Here is a 20,956-nt window from a genome sequence, read left to right as displayed (position 1 = left end):
TATATTGTCGTATATATCACTGTGTAAACAGTTTTTCAGCTGTACCAAACACAGCTCCACGCTCTGTCAGGTTTATGTGACCAGTGCTGGATCCCACAAACCACCCGCCTACACAGCAAATATCCATGTGTGCTTTACTCTAATGAGGTTGCTTATCTTCTCTTTGAGCTCTACATACTCAAAAGAATAACATAACATATTTTTCTTCTCTACATTTTTATCCTATAGACTTGCAGTATATAAGGAGATGACTAGATTTGAATCAAGTATGATTACTGCATTTAATGGGTGGAAGTGCAGAAACTGAAATTGCACTTTGAACTTAAAAGGTCGTACTATGACTATAGATAATATAGAGCATATTTACTCTGAGGTCTGCATGACACCTGCAAAGTGTTGTGCATGATAACTCTTACATGTCATTCTTAGATCCAGCACTCATGTGGTTCAGCCATCCTCTGAACCACTCACCTGCAGTTATCAGGCTGAACCCACTGAACAAAACTGCATGAAAAACACCTGTGAAATATAATAACTCACTATATTTAATATTAACATGTTGTACAATAAAGTGTATGACTTTTCTTTAGTGTTTCTGAAGAAACACTAAAGAAAAGTTCACATTTTTATGATGTTTCTTGCAACTGTAAATGTGAACAACAATGTTGGCACCACATGACATATGGTGCCTCAGGCACAGTGAGTAATCTTCATCTTCGTTCTATAATATCTGGTGGAGTCCTGTCACAAAGTCCTGATAGTACGGCTCTGAAATGATAACAAAAAGAGAACTAAGGCAGTGAGCTGGTTTTTTGACTGGACATTTTGCAAACACCCACAAACCTGTGTCAGGGTCAATGTACGAGTGTCTTATGAGAAAGTCCAAGACTACCATGGCAGAGTTGGGTTTGAAGTCATCAGTGACCAGCAGTTCCTTCACCTGAAACAAGATGCTATATTTTATATCTTTGTGTCATCTATATCTCAACCCATGCAGTACTGGCTCCTAGAAGCTGAATTCCCAAATTATAGTATGAGAAAAACACTAACCTTATCTATGGGGAGGAGGTAAAACTCCTGCACCTCTCCATCCCCTATTATGGGCTTAAACTCCAAAGGAAGTTCCAAATCAAAGACAAACTGGCTTTCTGGAAACACACCCTCTTCATCCTCATATGTGTAGCTTGAAAATAAAATAAAACAAAGGCAGCTAAATTGTCTCTTTGAAAATCCAATTATGTAACTAACTGTTTCATAAAGCAATGATTCTCCAGAACAGGAGGTTCTTCCAGAGGTGTCACTGTGAGGCTGTGATCCAGCCACACCAAAGCTGCAGTATATCAACACCAGTACCGGTGCCCTTCTACCATTCTGACTACTAAAACGCATGTTTTATTATACCCAGTATTTAATTCATTTTTATCACACTATTCTAATTAATGCAAAAACAGTGTTCACAGACTTGTGTTTGTTCTGCCTGTTATAGCAACACGATCGAGCTGCAGCTGCTGAGAGGTTCTAAGCAGCTGCGCAGGCTTTGAAGTGACAGATCTGTAGATCACAATCAAACAATCAACAATCAAAAATACAATGTAGAAATGTAAAAAGATATTGCAAATAAAAATAGTTCTGGTTTTATAGACAGAAGCTGTTTGATGGTTTTCTGTGGTACATCACAGCGGAATGAGCCTTTTCCACAGTGACTCCTGTTACTGTCCAGCAACAAATATACTGATAAAAATAACAAATTCAACTTCCACATTTTGTATACATACATATATGTATGTATGTATGTATGTATGTATGTATATATATATATATATATATATATATATATATATATATATATATATGTATATATATATATATATATATATTAGGGGTGCAACGATACACAAAATTCACGGTTCGGTTCGATACTTTGGTGTCACGGTTCGATATTTTTTCGATACAAAAAAAATGTTCATGCCTTTTTAATTTGTCATTTATTAAAATTATAAATATATATTTTAACTCAAAAGTACAGTTTTTAAATTTAACCCTAACCCTTGTGCGTGTTTTTTATTTTGACAGCGAATGCGCACCTGCGGACCACTTATGTGCAGCCCTGGTTATTTAGCTCATCATATTGCAGCCACAGAAATTCTTTTGTCCATGAAACCATAAAGCTGCACTTTCTTTTTGCCTTATAGTCTGATTTGTCATAACTTCTCCGTTTTGTGGTAAGCTTTTCTTTGGCTGTCACTTCTTCACCCTGACCTGTCTTATTTGGCTCAGCAGAACTAAAATATATATCCTGCTGCTTTTACACACGCACTCACATAAGCTCAGCGATTCTCTGCGCGATCAACCTCTCACATGTTTAAGCTGCGGGAGATTTCACTTGTCATGTTTGCATAGTAAGCTAACGATTAATAAGACGATGTCAGAGGAATTGGTGCACAAATTATCATCACTCACAGATCAGTGCTGTCGCTCTCTATACACAGTTCGCACGATTGCAAAGTGAAAGCAAAAAAACAAGCGCAAATTCAAACGCGATTTCAATATGTCACATATTGACAGTGGCTCACCGATGCCAATGACATAAATACCCAGCTACATTTCTGAAAGAATGCAAAAGCATTGACATATATTTTTCCTTCCTACAATAGCCCGACGGGCAGGGAAGAGATAGATTTTGGTAGCCCGACTGAAAAAATTGCTAGCCCCAGGACGTCGGGCTAGCGATATTGCGAGCCCTGTATCTGATTGAGGAATCACTCATCTTTGGAAAAGAGAGTTTATTACAGAGAAATGGCTCTTTCCAAAATAAAAGCTATACTATCCGCTTCTTCTGGGCTATATTCTCAGCAGCATAAGGAGAATCATGTGCTAACAGCTGTCTAAATGACTCGGCTAAAGTTAGTAGCATGCTTGCTTGTTGTTTTTGTCTTTGCACTAGGATGATGTCGGCGTAAATGTGCAGTCATATTCGTTGTGTTCCCACTAGTGCTTTCAGGTTAATCTCGTTGAAATGACCTTAACGCCACAACACGGCAAATCTCCGTTAACGAGCTACCGCCGATCGCCCCGTGCATGGGGCTAGACGGCCAACACGTTAACGAGCTAACTGCGCTAACACACTAGTTCACACCAATGTAATTGAGCATTGCATGGCACATCCAACATACTGTTTTACTTTAGTCCATGACTCGCTTACCTTCAGGGTCATACGTCACATGAAAACCAAAATAATTCCAAACGCCAGATCTGAATGAGGGTGGGGGAGGTCCATGTTGCAAGGAGAGCTTAACTTCTGTCTTGCTAGCTTGCCCTGCGCTCTTCCTTCTGACTATGCTGTCTGTGTTGAGCGCTCAGTGGATCTGCGCTCGACAGTGCAGCCTAGGCGGAGTAGTCGACCGCAGATTCACTGAGCGCTCAACACAGACAGCATCGTCAGAAGGAAAGTTGATAAAATAAATTACAAATGTTATATTGTTCGATACATATGCGTACCGAACCGAAAGCACTGTATCGAACGGTTCAATATCGATATGAATATCGTTGCACCCCTAATATATATAGGAGCAGAGGATCGCAAGTTCGATCCCCGCCTGGGGCGTCTGTATCCAGTAAGGGTCCTAAGGCTAGACCCCATATGCTAAGTGAGCCTACTGCAGACATGAGCGAGACACATAAATATGAAGGCATGCCGGCTCGGTCGTCGCCCGGATCAACGAGGTCCGCGTCAGGTGTTGAGGAACCAGGGCACCCTGACGAGAAGCGGGCTACTAGAGACGAAAACAGGGCGTTGTTGGAATGCTACTACGCAAGTAACCCTGGCGGAATTGGTTACATGAATAGGATGAGGGACCTATGGATTCTTCGATACCCAACATCCACAATGACGGCGAAACAACTAGTAGCTCAGTGTTCCAACATTCGAAAGAAGGGACTACTCTCACAGCTAGAGATTGACGAGGTACAACATAAATGCTACGGCAAGGGGGAGCCAGGACGCCAGGTCAGGGGGGAGATTGGGTACAAAGCCCCAAGTGCGATAGGAGAAGGATCGTTGAGTGCGAGAGGAACTGACCTGAAAGATAGGATCATGGCCAAGCTTGAAACATGGATCCCCCGTAGCCGGTTACCAAGATTACGTGAAGTACCCTCAGAAGGTCTGCTAGATGATGTTAATGCAGCACTACGGATGATACCTACAGCCACGCTTACCGACACTAACAAGCTGATCTACAATACGGCAGCAGTGATCAGTGAGATGCTTGGCTACAAGTTGAACAGCCACAAGGGGCAGTACCCTCCATGGAGAAGGAGGCTAGAGGGCAAGATCAAATTAGCATGGAGGGAGGTTAGCCAACTAACAGAATTGCAGAAAGGTGCGACAAAGAAGGTGCATAAAAAAAGTACAGCAAGCTGTCCATACCTGAGGCCTTGGAAACTGCCAAGCAAAGATTCACAGCCTTGGCCAGCTGCTTGAGGAGGTACACAAGAGATAGAAGGCAGGAGAATAAACCAGCTGTTCTCCACAGAACTAGCAAAGGTGTACTCTCAGTGGCAAGGGAACAATAAGAGAACAGCACCACCAAGGCTGGAGACGGAGCAATACTGGAAGAGCATATGGGAGAAGGACACAACCCATAACAGCAATGCTCAGTGGCTAGTGGATCTGAGGGCAGACCATAGCAACCTCCCTGAACAGGGTCCAGTAACCATCACGGTGGCAGACATCCAAGCGAGGGTCTCTAGTATGAAGAGTTGGACAGCACCAGGCCCCGACATGGTTCACGCCTACTGGCTGAAGAAGCTGACTGCACTCCACGAGCATCTGGCAGCACATATGAACCAGCTGCTAGTTGACGAGAGACACCCGGAATGGCTAACCAAAGGTCGGACGGTCCTGATCCTCAAGGACCCCAAGAAGGGATGGGTCCCATCCAACTACCGACCAATAACCTGCCTCAGTACTACATGGAAGCTCCTGTCAAGCATCATATCGGCTAAGATGAACAGGCACATGGGTCAATACATGAGCGGGGCACAGAAAGGGATTGGCAAGAATACCAGAGGCGCAAAACACCAGCTACTGGTAGACAGAACAGTCAGCCGAGACTGCAAGACCAGGGTCACCAACCTGTGCACTGCCTGGTTGGTTACAAGAAGGCCTATGACTCAATGCCCCACAGCTGGATACTGGAATGCCTAGAATTGTACAAGATCAATGGGACCCTGAGAGCCTTCATCAGGAACTCAATGGGGATGTGGCGTACAACACTAGAGGCCAACTCCAAGCCCATAGCACAAGTCACCATCAAGTGCGGGATCTACCAAGGAGATGCTCTGTCCCCACTGCTGTTCTGCATAGGCCTGAACCCCCCTCAGTGAGATCATTAACAAGACTGGCTACGGATACCGACTATGGAACGGAGCAGTTGTCAGCCACCTCCTGTACATGGATGACATCAAGCTGTACGCCAAGAGTGAACGAGACGTTGATTCACTGATCCACACGACCAGGATATACAGCAATGACATCGGGATGTCATTCGGGCTGGAGAAGTGTAGTCGGATGATAACAAAGAGAGGGAAGGTAGTCAGAACTGAGGGGATCGAACTACTAGAAGGCAACATTGCAGACATAGAGGTAGGGATGGGTATCGTTTAGGTTTTATCCGATACCGGTGCCAAATCAGTACTTTTGAAACGGTGCCGGTGCTTAAACGGTGCTCGAACCGGTGCTTAAAGAATGGAGAACACAAACTTTGTCCAAAAACCTCTCATGTTCAGCTGGGTTTTTTTGTAAAAAGATAACAATGTGTGCCTTTTCTGCAGCTATGTGGCATATATGGCATCACTCTTGGCTGGAAGCAGTGCTTAATCAATGGAAAAAACACAAACTTTGTCCTAAACCTCTCATGTTTAACTGTTTCCCACTTTTTCTTTGGTCATTTTAGCCTTTTTGGCCAGGGTGAAGGGAGTATCTGCCATCAAACAAGAAGACAGCCGCATGTAGCTATGATGATGTTTGCTAGTTCACCTCACATGCATTAATGTAATAACGTGGTTAGCCTACTCAACGTAAATTACACACAAACAACATGAAGCTACTCACGCAGAGAAGAACGGCTGCTGCTGCATCATCATCCGTCATCATTTCTGCTACACTGGCAGGGCTAGGGGCCAGGACTCTATTCTTCGGGTTTTTGGGGGATGTTGCTCTGGGTCCGATAACTGGCAACCCACCCGACGTGCACGGTGTGAGGTCTCGCAGCAAGCTATAAAATACGGCGCATTTCTGGGCTTTTTAAAAAAAACGCTATGCGTCGCCAGGTGTTTCATCGGATTTGAGGTGTTACCTCCTTTGCACAGTATCACAGTATCAGCTTAAAGCACTTGTTGCAGGCTGCTGAGTTTGCTTATTTTGCTGTGAAGTACAGCCAGACTTTTGACCGCTTCGCCTTGGACATTTTTAATCTGTAGCTCTGCTCTAACAGAACGTACGTACCCGGCCCCGCCTACTATCCTCGGAAACGTAAAATGATTGGCTAGAAGTGTATCACAGCTCAGGAAAAAAAAAAGCACCGAAATAAAGCACCGAAATGTGCGCTGCTTTTCGGTCTGGTTACTACCGTTTATGTCAGAACCGGTGCCACCGGTACCCATCCCTGTGTAAAGATGCCCCTGAGATAATCCAGCACATAACAGCAGGGTGCAAGATGCTAGCAGGCAGGGCATACATGGAATGCCATAACCAAGTGGCCAGCATAGTATACAGAAACATCTGTGCCGAGTATGGCCTGGAAGTTCAGAGGTCAAAATGGGAGACGCCCCCAAAGGTGGTGGAGAATGACCGAGCTAAGATCCTGTGGGACTTCCAGATACAGACGGACAAAATGGTGGTGGCTAACCACCACAAAACATAGTGGTGGTAGACAAACAGAAGAAGACGGCCGTAGTGATCGATGTAGCGGTTCTGAATGACAGCAACATCAGAAAGAAGGAACACGAGAAACTTGAGAAATACCAAGGGCTCAGAGAAGAGCTCGAGAGGATGTGGAAGGTGAAGGTAACGGTGGTCCCAGGGGTAATCGGAGCACTAGGTGCGGTGACTCCCAAGCTAGGTGAGTGGCTCCACCAGATCCCGGGAACAACATCGGAGATCTCTGTCCAGAAGAGCGCAGTCCTGGGAACAGCTAAGATACTGTGCAGGACCATCAAGCTCCCAGGCCTCTGGTAGAGGACCCGAGCTTGAAGGATAAACCGCCCGCAGAGGGTGAGCTAGGTGTTTTTATATATATATATATATATCTCCACAGCCCCATCCCCCTTATTATGTGGGGATCTGGAGGCTCTGTTTTTGCCTTTTGATCTGTTACTGTGTAATCACTGTTAGTTGGAGTCTTTTCGGGAGATATGTCAGTAAGAAAACAAAGTGTAGACTACCCTTAGCGTTGTTCTTTAACCCCCTTCTTCTTAGCAGTGTATCAAGCTCACCTTACTGTTGCAACTGGACGAGCCTTCTTAGCTATGGCTGCTGGAACACAGGCTTCCTCCTGACACTCTTTGACCAGAGTGTGTTTGATGCCAACACCAGCAGCCAGCCCACCTGCTGCCTTTGAGGATACAAGCAATACGCTGAAGAAACTGAAGTGGAATAGCTTGACATGAGATGCTGCACCAATGCTTTCATCACACTGTCTCGTATGTCAGTGTTTCAGTCTATTCTTACCATGTTATCCAGGAGCCCAGGGTACGTCTGCTTGGTGTGGGAGCGCCGTGCCAACCACATACAAACCTCCTGACTGTCACTGACAGTGTAGCCATTGATATGAACTCCATACCGCTTCACCCCAAAGAGACCTGCAGTGTAGCAGCATGGTCTGCTCATACAGCTCAAACACAGGTATAATATAAAAGCCTGAGACGGTGCTCCAAAACCTACTTGTAGCTGCTCTTTCCATCCACATCAAAGGGCAGTCTGAAAATCTGGGCATTACACTGTATTTCTGAAAGAACAGATGTTTTAGTGTTATAAGTGAGAACATGTAAGTTGATTTAACCTTGAACATTTTTTCACACCTTCCACCTATATTTAAGACAGTGAAACTATCTTGCTTTGCCCTTTTCATTCCACCTGCTTATAACCATTCAGAGAAGTAAACAACTGAACCCAAAGCCAAAATGTAATGCAATGCAATTTGGTTAGCATGGTGGTTAGGACTCTTGCCACACAGCAAGAAGCTGCTGGGCTTGACTCCACCATCTGGCGGGGCTTTTCTTTATGAAGTTTGCAATGAGCGGGTGGAGGGAGGTTCGGAGTCTTCTCTCACCCCCGTTCTCTGCGACCTGCTGGAGCAGGGGGGCTAGGACTAGGAGGAGGAGTTGGCCGTCCGACTGCGGTCTGGAGTGTGGAGCCTTCCTGCTGCTGCGGAGTCGGGGCGGTCTGCCTCCCCCCACCGCAGGGAAAAGGGAAACACCACCTGGGTCTGGGTGCAGTTCCCCCCTCCAGGGGCGGGGGCACCTAGACCCGGTTTGTAGAGTACGCTTGGGGAGTGTGATCGTGTGTACAACGTCTCTTTATGTCTGTCTCCACGTTGGTTGAGTGTGGAGTAAGTGCATATGAGAGCATGAGGGTGGGAATGGATGTTTGTATCTGTGTGTGCCTGTATGTCTGTGTCTATATGTCAGGTTGGGTGTCAGGCGCCACCTCTCTGGGGACATCTCAGGCCCTCCAAGGTTTGGAGGCCTATCTCCCCCTACCACCACTTCCCCTGCCAGTGGCGGACCCCCTCAGACATCGGTGCGTTGGTGGTTCTTTGTGTCCGGGGATGGGCGTCCAGGTACACACCGGCTCACTCCTTGGCGGCCGCTTATCGGGGCCTGGAGCCTGGGGCTCGCTCGGGCCACTTCGGAGGTGGGGTGCCCCCGGCCTCTCGGCCTGGGGCTCGGTCACTCAGGCGCAGCTGGCTGCCGGCGGAGCTCACGGGCGCGTCACTGCAACTCCCCCTGGCTTCTGCTCCGCGGCTGCTGAGTGAGCCCTCATCTGGGACTCTCCTCAGCTCTTTCCGGGACAGTGGCGCAGCTGCCCCTCTGTTGGTCTTCCTTGGTCTCTTGTGTTCTGGGGGCCTCTGGATGTCTGGAGTTTTGATCTCCTCCACACCTGCTTCACGCCCTGGAGGACGGGGCTGTGGCCCCCCCACACCCTCTAGCAGATTATTACATGAAGGAACCTTTTAAAAAAACAAAAAACAAGCGCGTCCATGCTCACAGGTGTACACACGGGTGATCACACCCACAAACTACACCCTTTTTGGCTCCTACCTCAAAGCACACTGTGTTCTGTTGATCTTATGTGCTGCACAATAATGTTTAACATTTAGTATTTACTGTCATATTCCCATATATCATTGTGATGTTGTTTATTCTATTACTCTTGTTCTCTTCTGCTTGCTTTCTTTTTTCTTTCTCAGCAGGTGATCCAGGTGATTGATATATGCATTTTTTTTTCTCTGCCCGTTCTGTTGGTTTTTGTCTTTTGCCCTTCTCCCCCGTCCCTCTTCTCAGCTGTTTCTCTTTCCCTCTTTCTTTCTCCCCTTCTTTCCCCCAGTCAAGTCTGTCCCGTATTCAGTAAGTGAAAATAAAATAAACAATAAAAGGTGAATCAAATGGACCATTACGGCAAGGCTGGGATGGTCAGTTTGGTAAAGTAAATCCGTTGGGCATCTTTCTTTGCCTTTAGACAACAATTCTGATGGCAAAAGAGCCAAACGGGACAGGCCAAAAAAAAAAAAAAAAAAAAAAATGAAGTTTGCATGTTCTCCTTGTGTCTGCATGGGTTCTCTCCAGGTTCTCCGGCTTCTTCCACCAGTCAAAGTCATGCAGTTAGTGGGATTATTTAAATAGATACATTTACATAATCCCATTGTGTAATTGTGTAATTTTGTAATTGTATAATTTTTGTGTAATTGTGTGATTGTGTAATTGTGTAATTTTCTTCTCCTACAGTCAGATCAAACTGATGCTTTTCTACTTGGTCTTAAATCCTCATAAGCAGGGTTTTTAATCAAATACTGCTAAGGCATTACCTTTGCCTTCATTAACACTGTGCTAAATCTTGGAGCTAATTTGACCAGCACATGTCCTTTAACATGCACTTTAATAAAATATGTGGGAGTGCTTTTTTTTTATTTGCAAGATATTGCAAAAAATTAGAAACATCATTTCTCAGAGTGATGTTGAAAAGCGTGTTCATGTTTATTAATTCTAGGCTGGACTATTATACTTTATTATTATCTGAGCAATCTAATCACTATATGCATGTGTATATATATATATATATATATATATATATATATTAGGGGTGCAACGATATTCGTATCGATATTGAACCGTTCGATACAGTGCTTTCGGTTCGGTATGCATATGTATCGAACAATACAACATTTGTAATTTATTTTATCAATTTTCCTTCTGACGATGCTGTCTGTGTTGAGCGCTCAGTGAATCTGTGTTTGACTACTCCGCCTAGGCTGCACTGTCCAGCGCAGATCCACTGAGCGTTCAACACAGACAGCATAGTCAGAAGGAAGAGCGCAGGGCAAGCTAGCGAGACAGAAGTTAAGCTCTCCTTGCAACAGGCAAATTGAACCTCATTCAGATCTGGCGTTTGGAATTATTTTGGTTTTCATGTGACATATGACCCTGAAGGTAAGCGAGTCATGGACTAAAGTAAAACAGTATGTTGGATGTGCCATGCAATGCTCAATTGCATTGGTGTGAACTAGTGTGTTAGCGCAGTTAGCTCGTTAACGTGTTGGCCGTCTAGCCCCATGCACGGAGCGATGGGTGGTAGCTCGTTAACGGAGATTTGCCGTGTTGTGGCGTTAAGGTCATTTCAACGAGATTAACCTGAAAGCACTAGTGGGAACACAACGAATATGACTGCACATTTACGCCGACATCATCCTAGTGCAAAGACAAGTGGAAGCAGACAACAAAAAGCAAGCATGCTACTAACTTTAGCCGAGTCATTTAGACAGCTGTTAGCACATGATTCTCCTTATGCTGCTGAGAATATAGCCCAGAAGAAGCGGATAGTATAGCTTTTATTTTGGAAAGAGCCATTTCTCTGTAATAAACTCTCTTTTCCAAAGATGAGTGATTCCTCAATCAGATACAGGGCTCGCAATATCGCTAGCCCAACGTCCTGGAGCTAGCGATTTTTTCAGTCGGGCTACCAAAATCTATCTCTTCCCTGCCCGTCGGGCTATTGTAGGAAAAATATATGTCAATGCTTTTGCATTCTTTCAGAAATGTAGCTGGGTAATTATGTCATTGGCATCGGTGAGCCACTGTCAATATGTGACATATTGAAGTCGCGTTTGAATTTGCGCTTGTTTTTTTGCTTTCACTTTGCAATCGTGCGAACTGTGTATAGAGAGCGACAGCACTGATCTGTGAGTGATGATAATTTGTGCACCAATTCCTCTGACATCGTCTTATTAATCGTTAGCTTACTATGCAAACATGACAAGTGAAATCTCCCGCAGCTTAAACATGTGAGAGGTTGATCGCGCAGAGAATCGCTGAGCTTATGTGAGTGCGTGTGTAAAAGCATTTCAGTTCTGCTGAGCCAAATAAGACAGGTCAGGGTGAAGAAGTGACAGCCAAAGAAAAGCTTACCACAAAACGGAGAAGTTATGACAAATCAGACTATAAGGCAAAAAGAAAGTGCAGCTTTATGGTTTCATGGACAAAAGAATTTCTGTGGCTGCAATATGATGAGCTAAATAACCAGGGCTGCACATAAGTGGTCCGCAGGTGCGCATTCGCTGTCAAAATAAAAAACACGCACAAGGGTTAGGGTTAAATTTAAAAACTGTACTTTTGAGTTAAAATATATATTTATAATTTTAATAAATGACAAATTAAAAATGCATGAACATTTTTTTGTATCGAAAAAATATCGAACCGTGACACCAAAGTATCGAACCGAACCGAACCGTGAATTTTGTGTATCGTTGCACCCCTAATATATATATATATATATATACACATATATATATATTCACACTAGAGCCCAACTTCAAGCCAATATCACAAGTTAACATCAAGTGCGGGATCTACTGCTGTTCTGCATAGGCCTGAACCCCCTCAGTGACACCGTTAACAAGACTGGCTACAGATACTGGCTACAGAATGGAGCTGTTGCCACCTCCTCTACATGGATGAAATTAAGCTGTATGCCAAGAGTGAACGTGACATTGATTCATTGATCCACACCACCAGGATCTATCTACAGGAACGACATCGGAATGTTGTTAAGACTGGAGAAATGTAGTCTGATGATAACAATGGAAGGTAGCCAGAACTGACAGGATTGAACTACTAGAAGGCAACATTGCAGACATAGAGGACAGCTACAGGTATCTGGGGATCCCACAGGTAAATGGGAACCATGAAGAGGCCGCTAGGAAAGCTGCAACCACTGAGTACCTGCAGAGGGTCAGGCAAGTCCTGAGGAGTCAACTGAATGGTAAGAAAAAGATCCAGGCTATCAACACCCCGTGATCAGGCACCCTGCTCGGTTAATAAGCTGGCCAAAGGAGCCACTGACATCAAGACCAGGAAACTTCTGACCATGCATGGAGGGTTTCACCCCAAGTCCAGCACCCTGGGGCTGTATGTTAAGCGTAGGGAAGGAGGCCGGGGACTAGTGAGTGTCCACAGTCCAGGATGAGGCAACGAACATCCATAAATACATCAGGAAGAAGGGGGCCATCTTCCTGACTGCGTGCTCAGTGAATACCTCAGGCAGCAGAAACCCAAGAAAGTAAAGGAAGAGGAGAAACCATCATGGAAGGACAGGCCCCTGCACGGTATGTACCACTGGCAGATAGCGGAGGTGGCTGATATCCAGAAATCCTACCAGTGGCTGAAAAAGCTGGACTAGAAGACAGCACAGAGGCACTAATGAGGACTTCCAGGTTATACTCGGCACAGATGTTCCTGTATACTATGCCAGCCACTTGGTTATGGTGCTCCATGCCGGCTAGCATCTTGCACCCTGCTGTTATGTGCTGGATTGTCTCAGGGGCATCTTTACACAACCTGCATCTGGAGTCTTGCCTGGTGTGGTAGACCCCAGCCTCTATGTGCTCAGAGCTTGTTCCTGTGCTGCCATGATTAGTGCATCTGTGCTGTCTTTCAGTCCGGCTTTGTCCAGCCACTGGTAGGATTTCTGGATGTTAGCCACTTCCTCTATCTGCCTGTGGTACATACCGTGCAGAGGCCTGTCCCTCCATAATGGTGCCTCCTCTTTCTCTGCATTCTTGGGTTTCTGCTGCCTGAGGTATTCATTGAGCAAGTGAATGAAGGCTCTTAGGATCCTGTTGACCTTTTATAGTTCTAGGCATTCCAAGATCCAGGTGTGCGGCATCGAGCCACAGGCCTTCTTGTAATCAATCCAGACAGTGCATAAGTTGGTCAGCCTGGTCTTGCAGTCTCAGGCAACTGCTCTGTCTACCAATAGCTCGCGTTTGGCTCCTCCTCTTGCCAATCCCTTTCTGTTCCCCGCTATCGAGCTATGTGTCTGTTCGTCTTAGCTGCTATGATGCTTGACAGGAGTTTCCATGTGGTACTGAGGCAGGTTATTGGCCGGTAGATGGATGGAACCGGTTCCTTCTGGGGGTTAACCATTCTGGGTGTCTCTCATCCACTAGCAGCTGGTTCATTTGTGCTGTCCAACTCTTCATACTGGAGACCTTTTCTTGGATGTCTGCCACTGTAATGGTTACTGGTCTCTGTTCAGGGAGGTTGCTGGGGTTTGCTCTTAGATCCACTAGCCACTGAGCATTGCCGTCATGTGTTGTGTCCTTCTCCCATATGCTCTTCCAGTATTGCTCAGTCTCTGTATACCTTGGATGGTTCTGCCTTCTATCTTTCTGGTGTACCTCTTAAAGCGGCTGGCCAAGGCTGTCAGTCTTTCCTTGGTAGTTTCCAAGGCCTCAGGTAGAGACAGCGTGCTGTACTTCTTAGGCACCTTCTTCATCGCACCATTTTGCAGCTCCTATAGTTGGCTAACTTTCCTCCGTGCTTCCTTGATCTTGGCCTTTAGCCTCCTTTTCCATGGACTGTACTGCTCCTTGTGGCTGTTCTACTTGTAGCCAAGCACCTCATTGATCACTGCTGCCATGATGTAGATCAGCTGGTTAGTTTCGGTGATGGTTGCAGTAGGTATGGTCCATAGTGCTGCATTCACATCACCTAGTAGATCCTCAAAGGGTATTTTACGTAGTCTTGGTAATCGGCTACAGAGAGTCCAGGTTTCAAGCTTTGCAATGTTCCTGTTTTTCAGGTCAGTTCCCAATCTCAGGTGGGCTGTTCCCCCCTTGCCGTTGCATGTGTGTGTGTGTATATAAAAAATAAAAATAAAAAAAATACTATTTTGCTATATCATATAGTACTCTGAAACTGAAGTGCATGATCCTGCTGTATAACCCATACAGCATGATAATGTTCTAATACACTTGCAAGTCATGACAAATGGTTTGCACTGCAGTTCTCATTGCCAAGGGTAGCACAACCAGTTCTTAGGTTTAGAGGACAAATGAACCTCTTTTCCACTAGTACCTACTCATCTTGAGTCAACTCAACTAGACTCAACTTGGATTAGGTTGTTTTCCAATATAACTGAATACCATACCAATATGTTCACACTGTGGGAGTTAGCTAGCTGGGAAAACCTCTTACCAGCTCACATCAAGAACATTTGTGTGGTAGCTATTACATCCTTGGAGACACAGCTTGTCCCTTGCAAAGCTTGTTCTTGAAACCATTTCATGACACTGGACATTTAAAAAAGAAAATCATTTGAGCATGGCTGGTTATTGATAATGCTTTCAGCAGACTGAAGGGAAGGTGCCGTTGCCTTCCTAGTCATGTCCCCACAAACGTACTCCTGTTTAATGTCACTATGAATTTTGACAATAAAGTTGTGTTCTGTCTCCATCTTTGTTTCTAAGTTTTATTTTTCCTGGTGACCAAGATTCAGTGATACAAATTAAATGTTAAAAGATACATTTAACTTGTTTGTGTTATGTTAAATCCTATTAAACACTAACAGAGTTATAGGAAATGCCGACACCAGTATGACACAGTTTCTTGATATACTGTTGCAATAACTAAAATGTGCAATATCTTCTGCATTGGCGCATCCAATAATATAGTGTTTTTTGTGATGACTTTACCTGGCGAAGAAGATTATTTCTTTTGGTTACTTTTTATTACAAATGAGCTGTCATTGCACCAAAATTTCACTGATAATTGTTTGGTTCATACTTTTTTCCTACTGGTGTTGTAACAGACAACCCCCCCCCCCCCCCCAAAAAAAAAAACAAAACAAAAAAAACTCACATACACAATGGTCACTGAATTCTTTATTATAGTCAGCAGCAAAATCCAAACGATTTACAATGTGCAAAATGAAGGCTGAAAAGTTAAACTATATACATTTATTGCATTCATGATGTAAAAATACTGGTGACTGCCAGTGCTACCCCTCAGCCTCCTACTAGCCACACCTATGGTATTAATTTCAAAATCCTACATTTTTGAGTTATTGCTTTCACAAGATTTTCAGAAAACTTGACCTCTGACCTTTCAAGTCAAGGTCACTGAGATTTAAACCTGTCCCCGATTTTTAGTAGTTGCACCTATGGTTTCAATTTAAATGTCCTACGTGACTTCCTTCTTGAGTTATCACATTTACAAAATTAGGAGTCCATGCTGCACGCTCGCCAACAGGGTGACGACGATACCACATCAGCCTTTCATAGCTGAGGGGTAAAAATGTCACTCATGCTGGCAACTCATTGCCTGTACAAGCTCACCCAGCACAAAGAGGAATGCCTGGATGAAGGTAGCACTCTGTAATCTCCTTCCTCTGGAAGATGGCTTCTTGCTCCATTGCCTTACATCTCTCACTGAGAAGCAAATCGATTGTGCTGTTCATGGTGGGCCAGATTTAGGACACTGAGCATGCATCTCTTCAAGTACACTTGTCAGGTCCGGTTTGGTGTGGGTCCTCTTCCTCTTGCGAAAGGCAGAAATGGGAGATGGTTAATGAAAGCCAGTTTAAAAACAATATTGTGGAAATGCACTTGGAGCTAAAAATATTTTGTTCTTGGAAGTGACTACTTGGAGTTAGAGTTGATAGTTAACCATCTAGGTTATTGTCTGCATATAGGAGACAATGGTATTACCTTTAAAATATTCTTGTGAGTTCAAAGTGAGGATAATTAGCATAAAAGACGCATTAACCCATAAAGAACTCACCATCCTCATTATGGTTTCCAACAATGCTGTAGCCGAGTCAAGCCCAATCTTCCTCCTGTTGCTTGCCGGTCAGTGCCTGCAGATGCAGTCCATTTGATTGAACCATTTCCAATCGAACCACTCTGACTGTGGTGGTCCTTGATGGTCCTGCAATCGCTTTTATATTTGATAGGTTTTTGTTGAGATTGCTCTTGTACGTCCTCTGGTATCCCTGAGCAGCCATCAGCTCACAGATCTCCTGGTACACATTCTCATTTCAGGTTGTTCTGCCTGGTTCCTGCTATCATCAGTCACCAAGACCAAATAAATATGCATATCATGATTGGTCTAAGGTATTGGTTTTTGCGTAGACACTTCCCCAATTACAAAAATGGCAGGTTTGATTTTTGTGAAGGACTTGCTTTTATGTGACATTGAGTCAGTGGTTCCCAAACTTTTTTTTTCACTAGGCTCCTTTGTTTTACAAGAAAATCTTCGCACAGCCTCCTAAACTGCAGCCTATTTGTTGAATCAGAGGTTAGATCAATGAACTGTTCCTCCTTGGATGTGCTGAAGTCAGCAGGGGCTGTTCATCATATTTTCTTGTCTTTGGCTTGGAACGAAGTTAGTTTGGCGATGCTTCATCTTCTGCTTTGCATTTGCGTGGGAGCCCCCCCACAGCACTGAGTGATGTCACTGACTGGCAATTGGTGGAATGCAGTCTACCAATGTCACATTTTTGGATCGACTCTGCTCACTTGGAATCCCAACAGATAGTAAAAAAGTACCTGGAATAAGGAACTACTACCCAATGGAAAACCCAAAAAACCGAGTCGAGCCAAGTGGAGCCAAGTAGGTACTAGTGGAACAGAAATATGACTCTTCCCCCCCCCCCCACACACACACACACTTTCACTTAGGCCTAGGCACATAAAAACTAATGCTAAGAAAGGTGGCAAAAACGTTTTCAAAGCAGTGTTTATTGTAGGGCATAGGCCTAGAAATCAAAACACACTTTATAGCTGGAATTGGAGTCACAAAATTTTAAAAAAATTCACTTTCATGTTGGATTTAGAAAACAGGACAAATTGTATCACAAAACAGAGGACAGTGTAATCCATCCACAACGCCAAAGGTTTGTAGGAACCCTTCAGTTCCTACAAACACTACTTCCTCTACATTTGCGCGTACTTGAGTCTCAGATGTTGCAGTGAGGACACACTTGCAAACAATGTTCCCTCTAAGCTGCGCGCGTGCGCAATTGCGCACTGCTGGCGCGGTCTCTGCACACAAAAAATCTGCGTTGCGCACAAAAAAAAAATTACAATTGAAACTTAACAATTCTGTTTTGCAGTGTTAGTCAGTAAGTGACTGGCTGCGCCCGTGTAAGTGGGCTAAAGCAGTTAATTAAAAGTAGTCTAACATAAATGTAAATGCTGTAATTTGCTTATTTTAATAAACCATATAATTTGGATGGATTCGATGCTGGCGTGACCACAGTAGACATGTCTGCTGTTGCTCACAGTGGTCCAAGGGACCGCTCAGGGAGTTTGTGTGTTCGCTCAGACACATGAAAAATTAGAGGGAACGTTGCTTGCAAAGTTGAAAGGTTTTTAGTAAATTCTGACTTTGGCACAGGGCTGGGGGTCAGGCTTGGTTTTACAACTCGTGATACAGTTGGCCACGGGTAAAGAGTATGTAATGCTTCCAGTGAAAAACCACACAAAGACACGTTTGACTTGCGCGCCTCACCTCATCTCTCCATCCTTTAAGGCAGGTTAAAGAGGGCTCCTGTCTGAGAGCTTGCAGTACATGACTCACAGCCTCGGATCTCTTTTCGTACGAGTCCAGGCCGTGGCAGAGGGTCACTGCACCCTGGTGTGGCGGACTGAACACGTCTGGATAGCGTGCTAAAAGCGAAGCTACGTGAGGAGGTATCCAGCCGACCTGGGCTCCTTCAATCTCAAAACGAAAGCAGCTTGAACGACACGAACCTGTGGAGAGAAATATAGACGTGGTTACTTATCAAACTGCCTTCATCCGTTTCATCCTTTCTCTTACTGTCACCCGCATACCTGGTAAATAAAAGTTATTCATTTTACGGAGGAGCTGGAGTATGTTTTCTGCCCAAGAACAACTAGCCATTTTAAATGTCTTTAAATAACTGCACACACAACTCAGCTGCTAGCACTGTAGCCACTCTACTGCGCATGCCCACGATACAGCTGCTGTTGTGAGATTTCTCCCTGAGATCTGCTTGTCAGGCAGCACTTCCACTGACCCGCTGGGTAACGGGAAAAATGACGGCAACAAAAAGGTCACTGTAGTAAAGATTCTTATTTTATTTTATTTTTTTGCCCATTCACATCTCATCTCCATCATTTTATCATGAGGTCTCCCCCCCACTAGTGCTATGCGATGATATTGCAAATTTTGGTAGTGATCCGATACAGGGCCTGCATATCAATACTGATACTGTAACTTATAAAGGCAGCTTATTTCGAGGAGAGCAGCCATGATCTTCATACATTTGCAAATTTGCAAACACATTATAATGACTACTAAGTCACTGTTATTTCCACTAACCTCCCCGTTCATATTCGCACTGCCGAGTCTATCCAGTCTTTTAAATTACGTCTTAAAACTTATTTTTTTACTTTGGCTTTTGATTCTGTCTAGTTGGCTGTTTTAGCTTGTTGCGTTGTTACCTATTGTTTGTTGTCCTCTTCTATTGTTTGTTTTAACTGTCTCATGTTTTTATTGACTGTGAAGCACTATGGTCAACACTGTTGTTTTTAATATGTGCTATATAAATAAATTTTGATTTGATTTCAGAATCAGAATCAGAATCAGAATACTTTATTGATCCCTGGGGGAAATTATTTTTTGTTACAGTGCTCCATTTTAAACCAACATTAAGACAAGACAGACAATACACTAACTAAGAATAGTACAATATATACATATATATACATACATACATACATAAGTCACTCATAAATAAATAGTTGGAAAAGAAACATGTGTAGTTGTAGCAGCAAACAGTGTGTTAAGTGGATGCGTTGTACAGGGAGATGGCCACAGGCAGGAATGATTTCCTGTGTCGTTCAGTGGTGCTTTTCGGTAATCTCAGTCTCTCACTGAACGTGCTCCTGTGACTGACCAGCATGTCATGGAGTGGGTGGGAGGTGTTATCCAACATTGTCTTTATCTTGGACAGCATCCGCCTCTCCGACACCACCTTGAGGGAGTCCAGCTCCATCCCCACAACATTGCTGGCCTTACGGATTAGTTTATTAAGTCTGTTGGCATCTGCGACCCTCAGCCTGCTCCCCCAGCATGCAACAGCATAGAGGATCGCACTGGCCACAACAGACTCATAGAAAATCCTCAGCATTTTCTGGCAGATGTTGAAGGACCTCAGTCGCCTCAAAAAATAGAGACGACTCTGGCCCTTCCTGTAAAGTGCTGTGGTGTTTTTAGCCCAGTCCAGTTTATTGTCAATGTGTACTCCAAGGTATTTATAGTCCTCCACAATGTCAACACTGACCCCCTGAATTGAAACAGGGGTCAAGTGTTTCCTGGTCTTCCTGAAGTCCACGATCAGTTCCTTGGTCTTTGCCACATTGAGCTGCAGATGATTCTGCTCACACCACGTGACAAAGGAGTCGACCACAGCCCGGTACTCTGTCTCATCATCCCTGCTGATGCATCCAACCACCGCAGAGTCATCAGAAAACTTCTGAAGATGGCAGGTCTCTGTGCAGTGGCTGAAGTCTGTGGTGTAGAGGGTGAAGAGGAAGGGGGAGAGGACAGTCCCCTGTGGTGCCCCTGTGTTGCTGATCACCTTGTCAGACACACACTGTGGGAGATATACATATTGTGGTCTTCCTGTCAGGTAATCAACAATCCAGGACACCAGAGAAGCATCCACCTGCATCGCTGCTAACTTATCACCCAGGAGGGTCGGCCTGATGGTGTTGAAAGCACTGGAAAAGTCAAAAAACATGACCCTCACAGTGCTCGCCGGCTGGTCCAGATGGGTGTAGACACGATTGAGCAGGTAGATGATGGCGTCCTCAGTTCCGAGACGAGGCTGATAAGCGAACTGAAGGGGATCCAGGTGTGGTCTTACTATGGGTCGCAGCTGGTCCAGGATGAGCCTTTCCAGGGTCTTCATGATGTGGGAGGTCAATGCCACGGGCCTGTAATCCTGGGGGCCACGTGGCGTCTTTGGTACAGGGACGAGGCATGATGTCTTCCACATCACCGGGACCCTCTGCAGACTCAGACTCAGCATAAACAGTTTATGAAAGACTCCACACAGCTGGGGGGCACAGGTCTTGAGGACAAGGGGACTCACTCCGTCTGGTCCAGCAGACTTGCCTGAGTGAAGTCTCCTCATTTGCATCTCAATCTGGTATTGAGTGAAGGTGATGGGTGGGGGAGGGGTGTCAGGAATCTCACAGGAGGCAACAGCGCCATGTGAAGAGAGAGGCTGGCACAGTGGTGTGGCTCTGGATTCCAGGCTGACTACAGGTGAGGTTGTGGGGGTGGGAGCAGACACTGTGGTGTCGAATCTATTGAAAAACAGATTCAACTCATTGGCTCTATTCTCACCTCCCTCAGTTCCCCTGCTGTT

The 20,956-nt window shown here is 44.8% G+C and overlaps 1 protein-coding gene across 1 annotated transcript; it reads right to left on the bottom strand.

Annotated features, from left to right (window-relative positions):
* Window positions 1-522: 522 nt before the first annotated feature.
* Window positions 523-18,547, bottom strand: tpk2 (thiamin pyrophosphokinase 2). The gene is made up of 8 exons (XM_026153146.2): window positions 18,390-18,547; window positions 18,067-18,308; window positions 7,943-8,006; window positions 7,730-7,860; window positions 7,495-7,613; window positions 1,051-1,183; window positions 844-940; window positions 523-768 (listed from the first exon to the last, which is right to left on the bottom strand). The coding sequence occupies exons 1-8, from the start codon at window positions 18,457-18,459 to the stop codon at window positions 722-724; spliced, it is 903 nt and encodes a 300-aa protein (XP_026008931.2). The 5' UTR covers window positions 18,460-18,547; the 3' UTR covers window positions 523-721.
* Between the last annotated feature and the right edge of the window lie 2,409 nt (window positions 18,548-20,956).

The sequence above is a fragment of the Astatotilapia calliptera genome, chromosome 20 (genome assembly GCF_964374335.1).
Source record: "Astatotilapia calliptera chromosome 20, fAstCal68.1, whole genome shotgun sequence".
Classification (NCBI taxonomy): domain Eukaryota; kingdom Metazoa; phylum Chordata; class Actinopteri; order Cichliformes; family Cichlidae; genus Astatotilapia; species Astatotilapia calliptera.
Note: the sequence above shows the minus strand (reverse complement) of the source record. Positions and strands in the feature narration are given on the sequence as shown.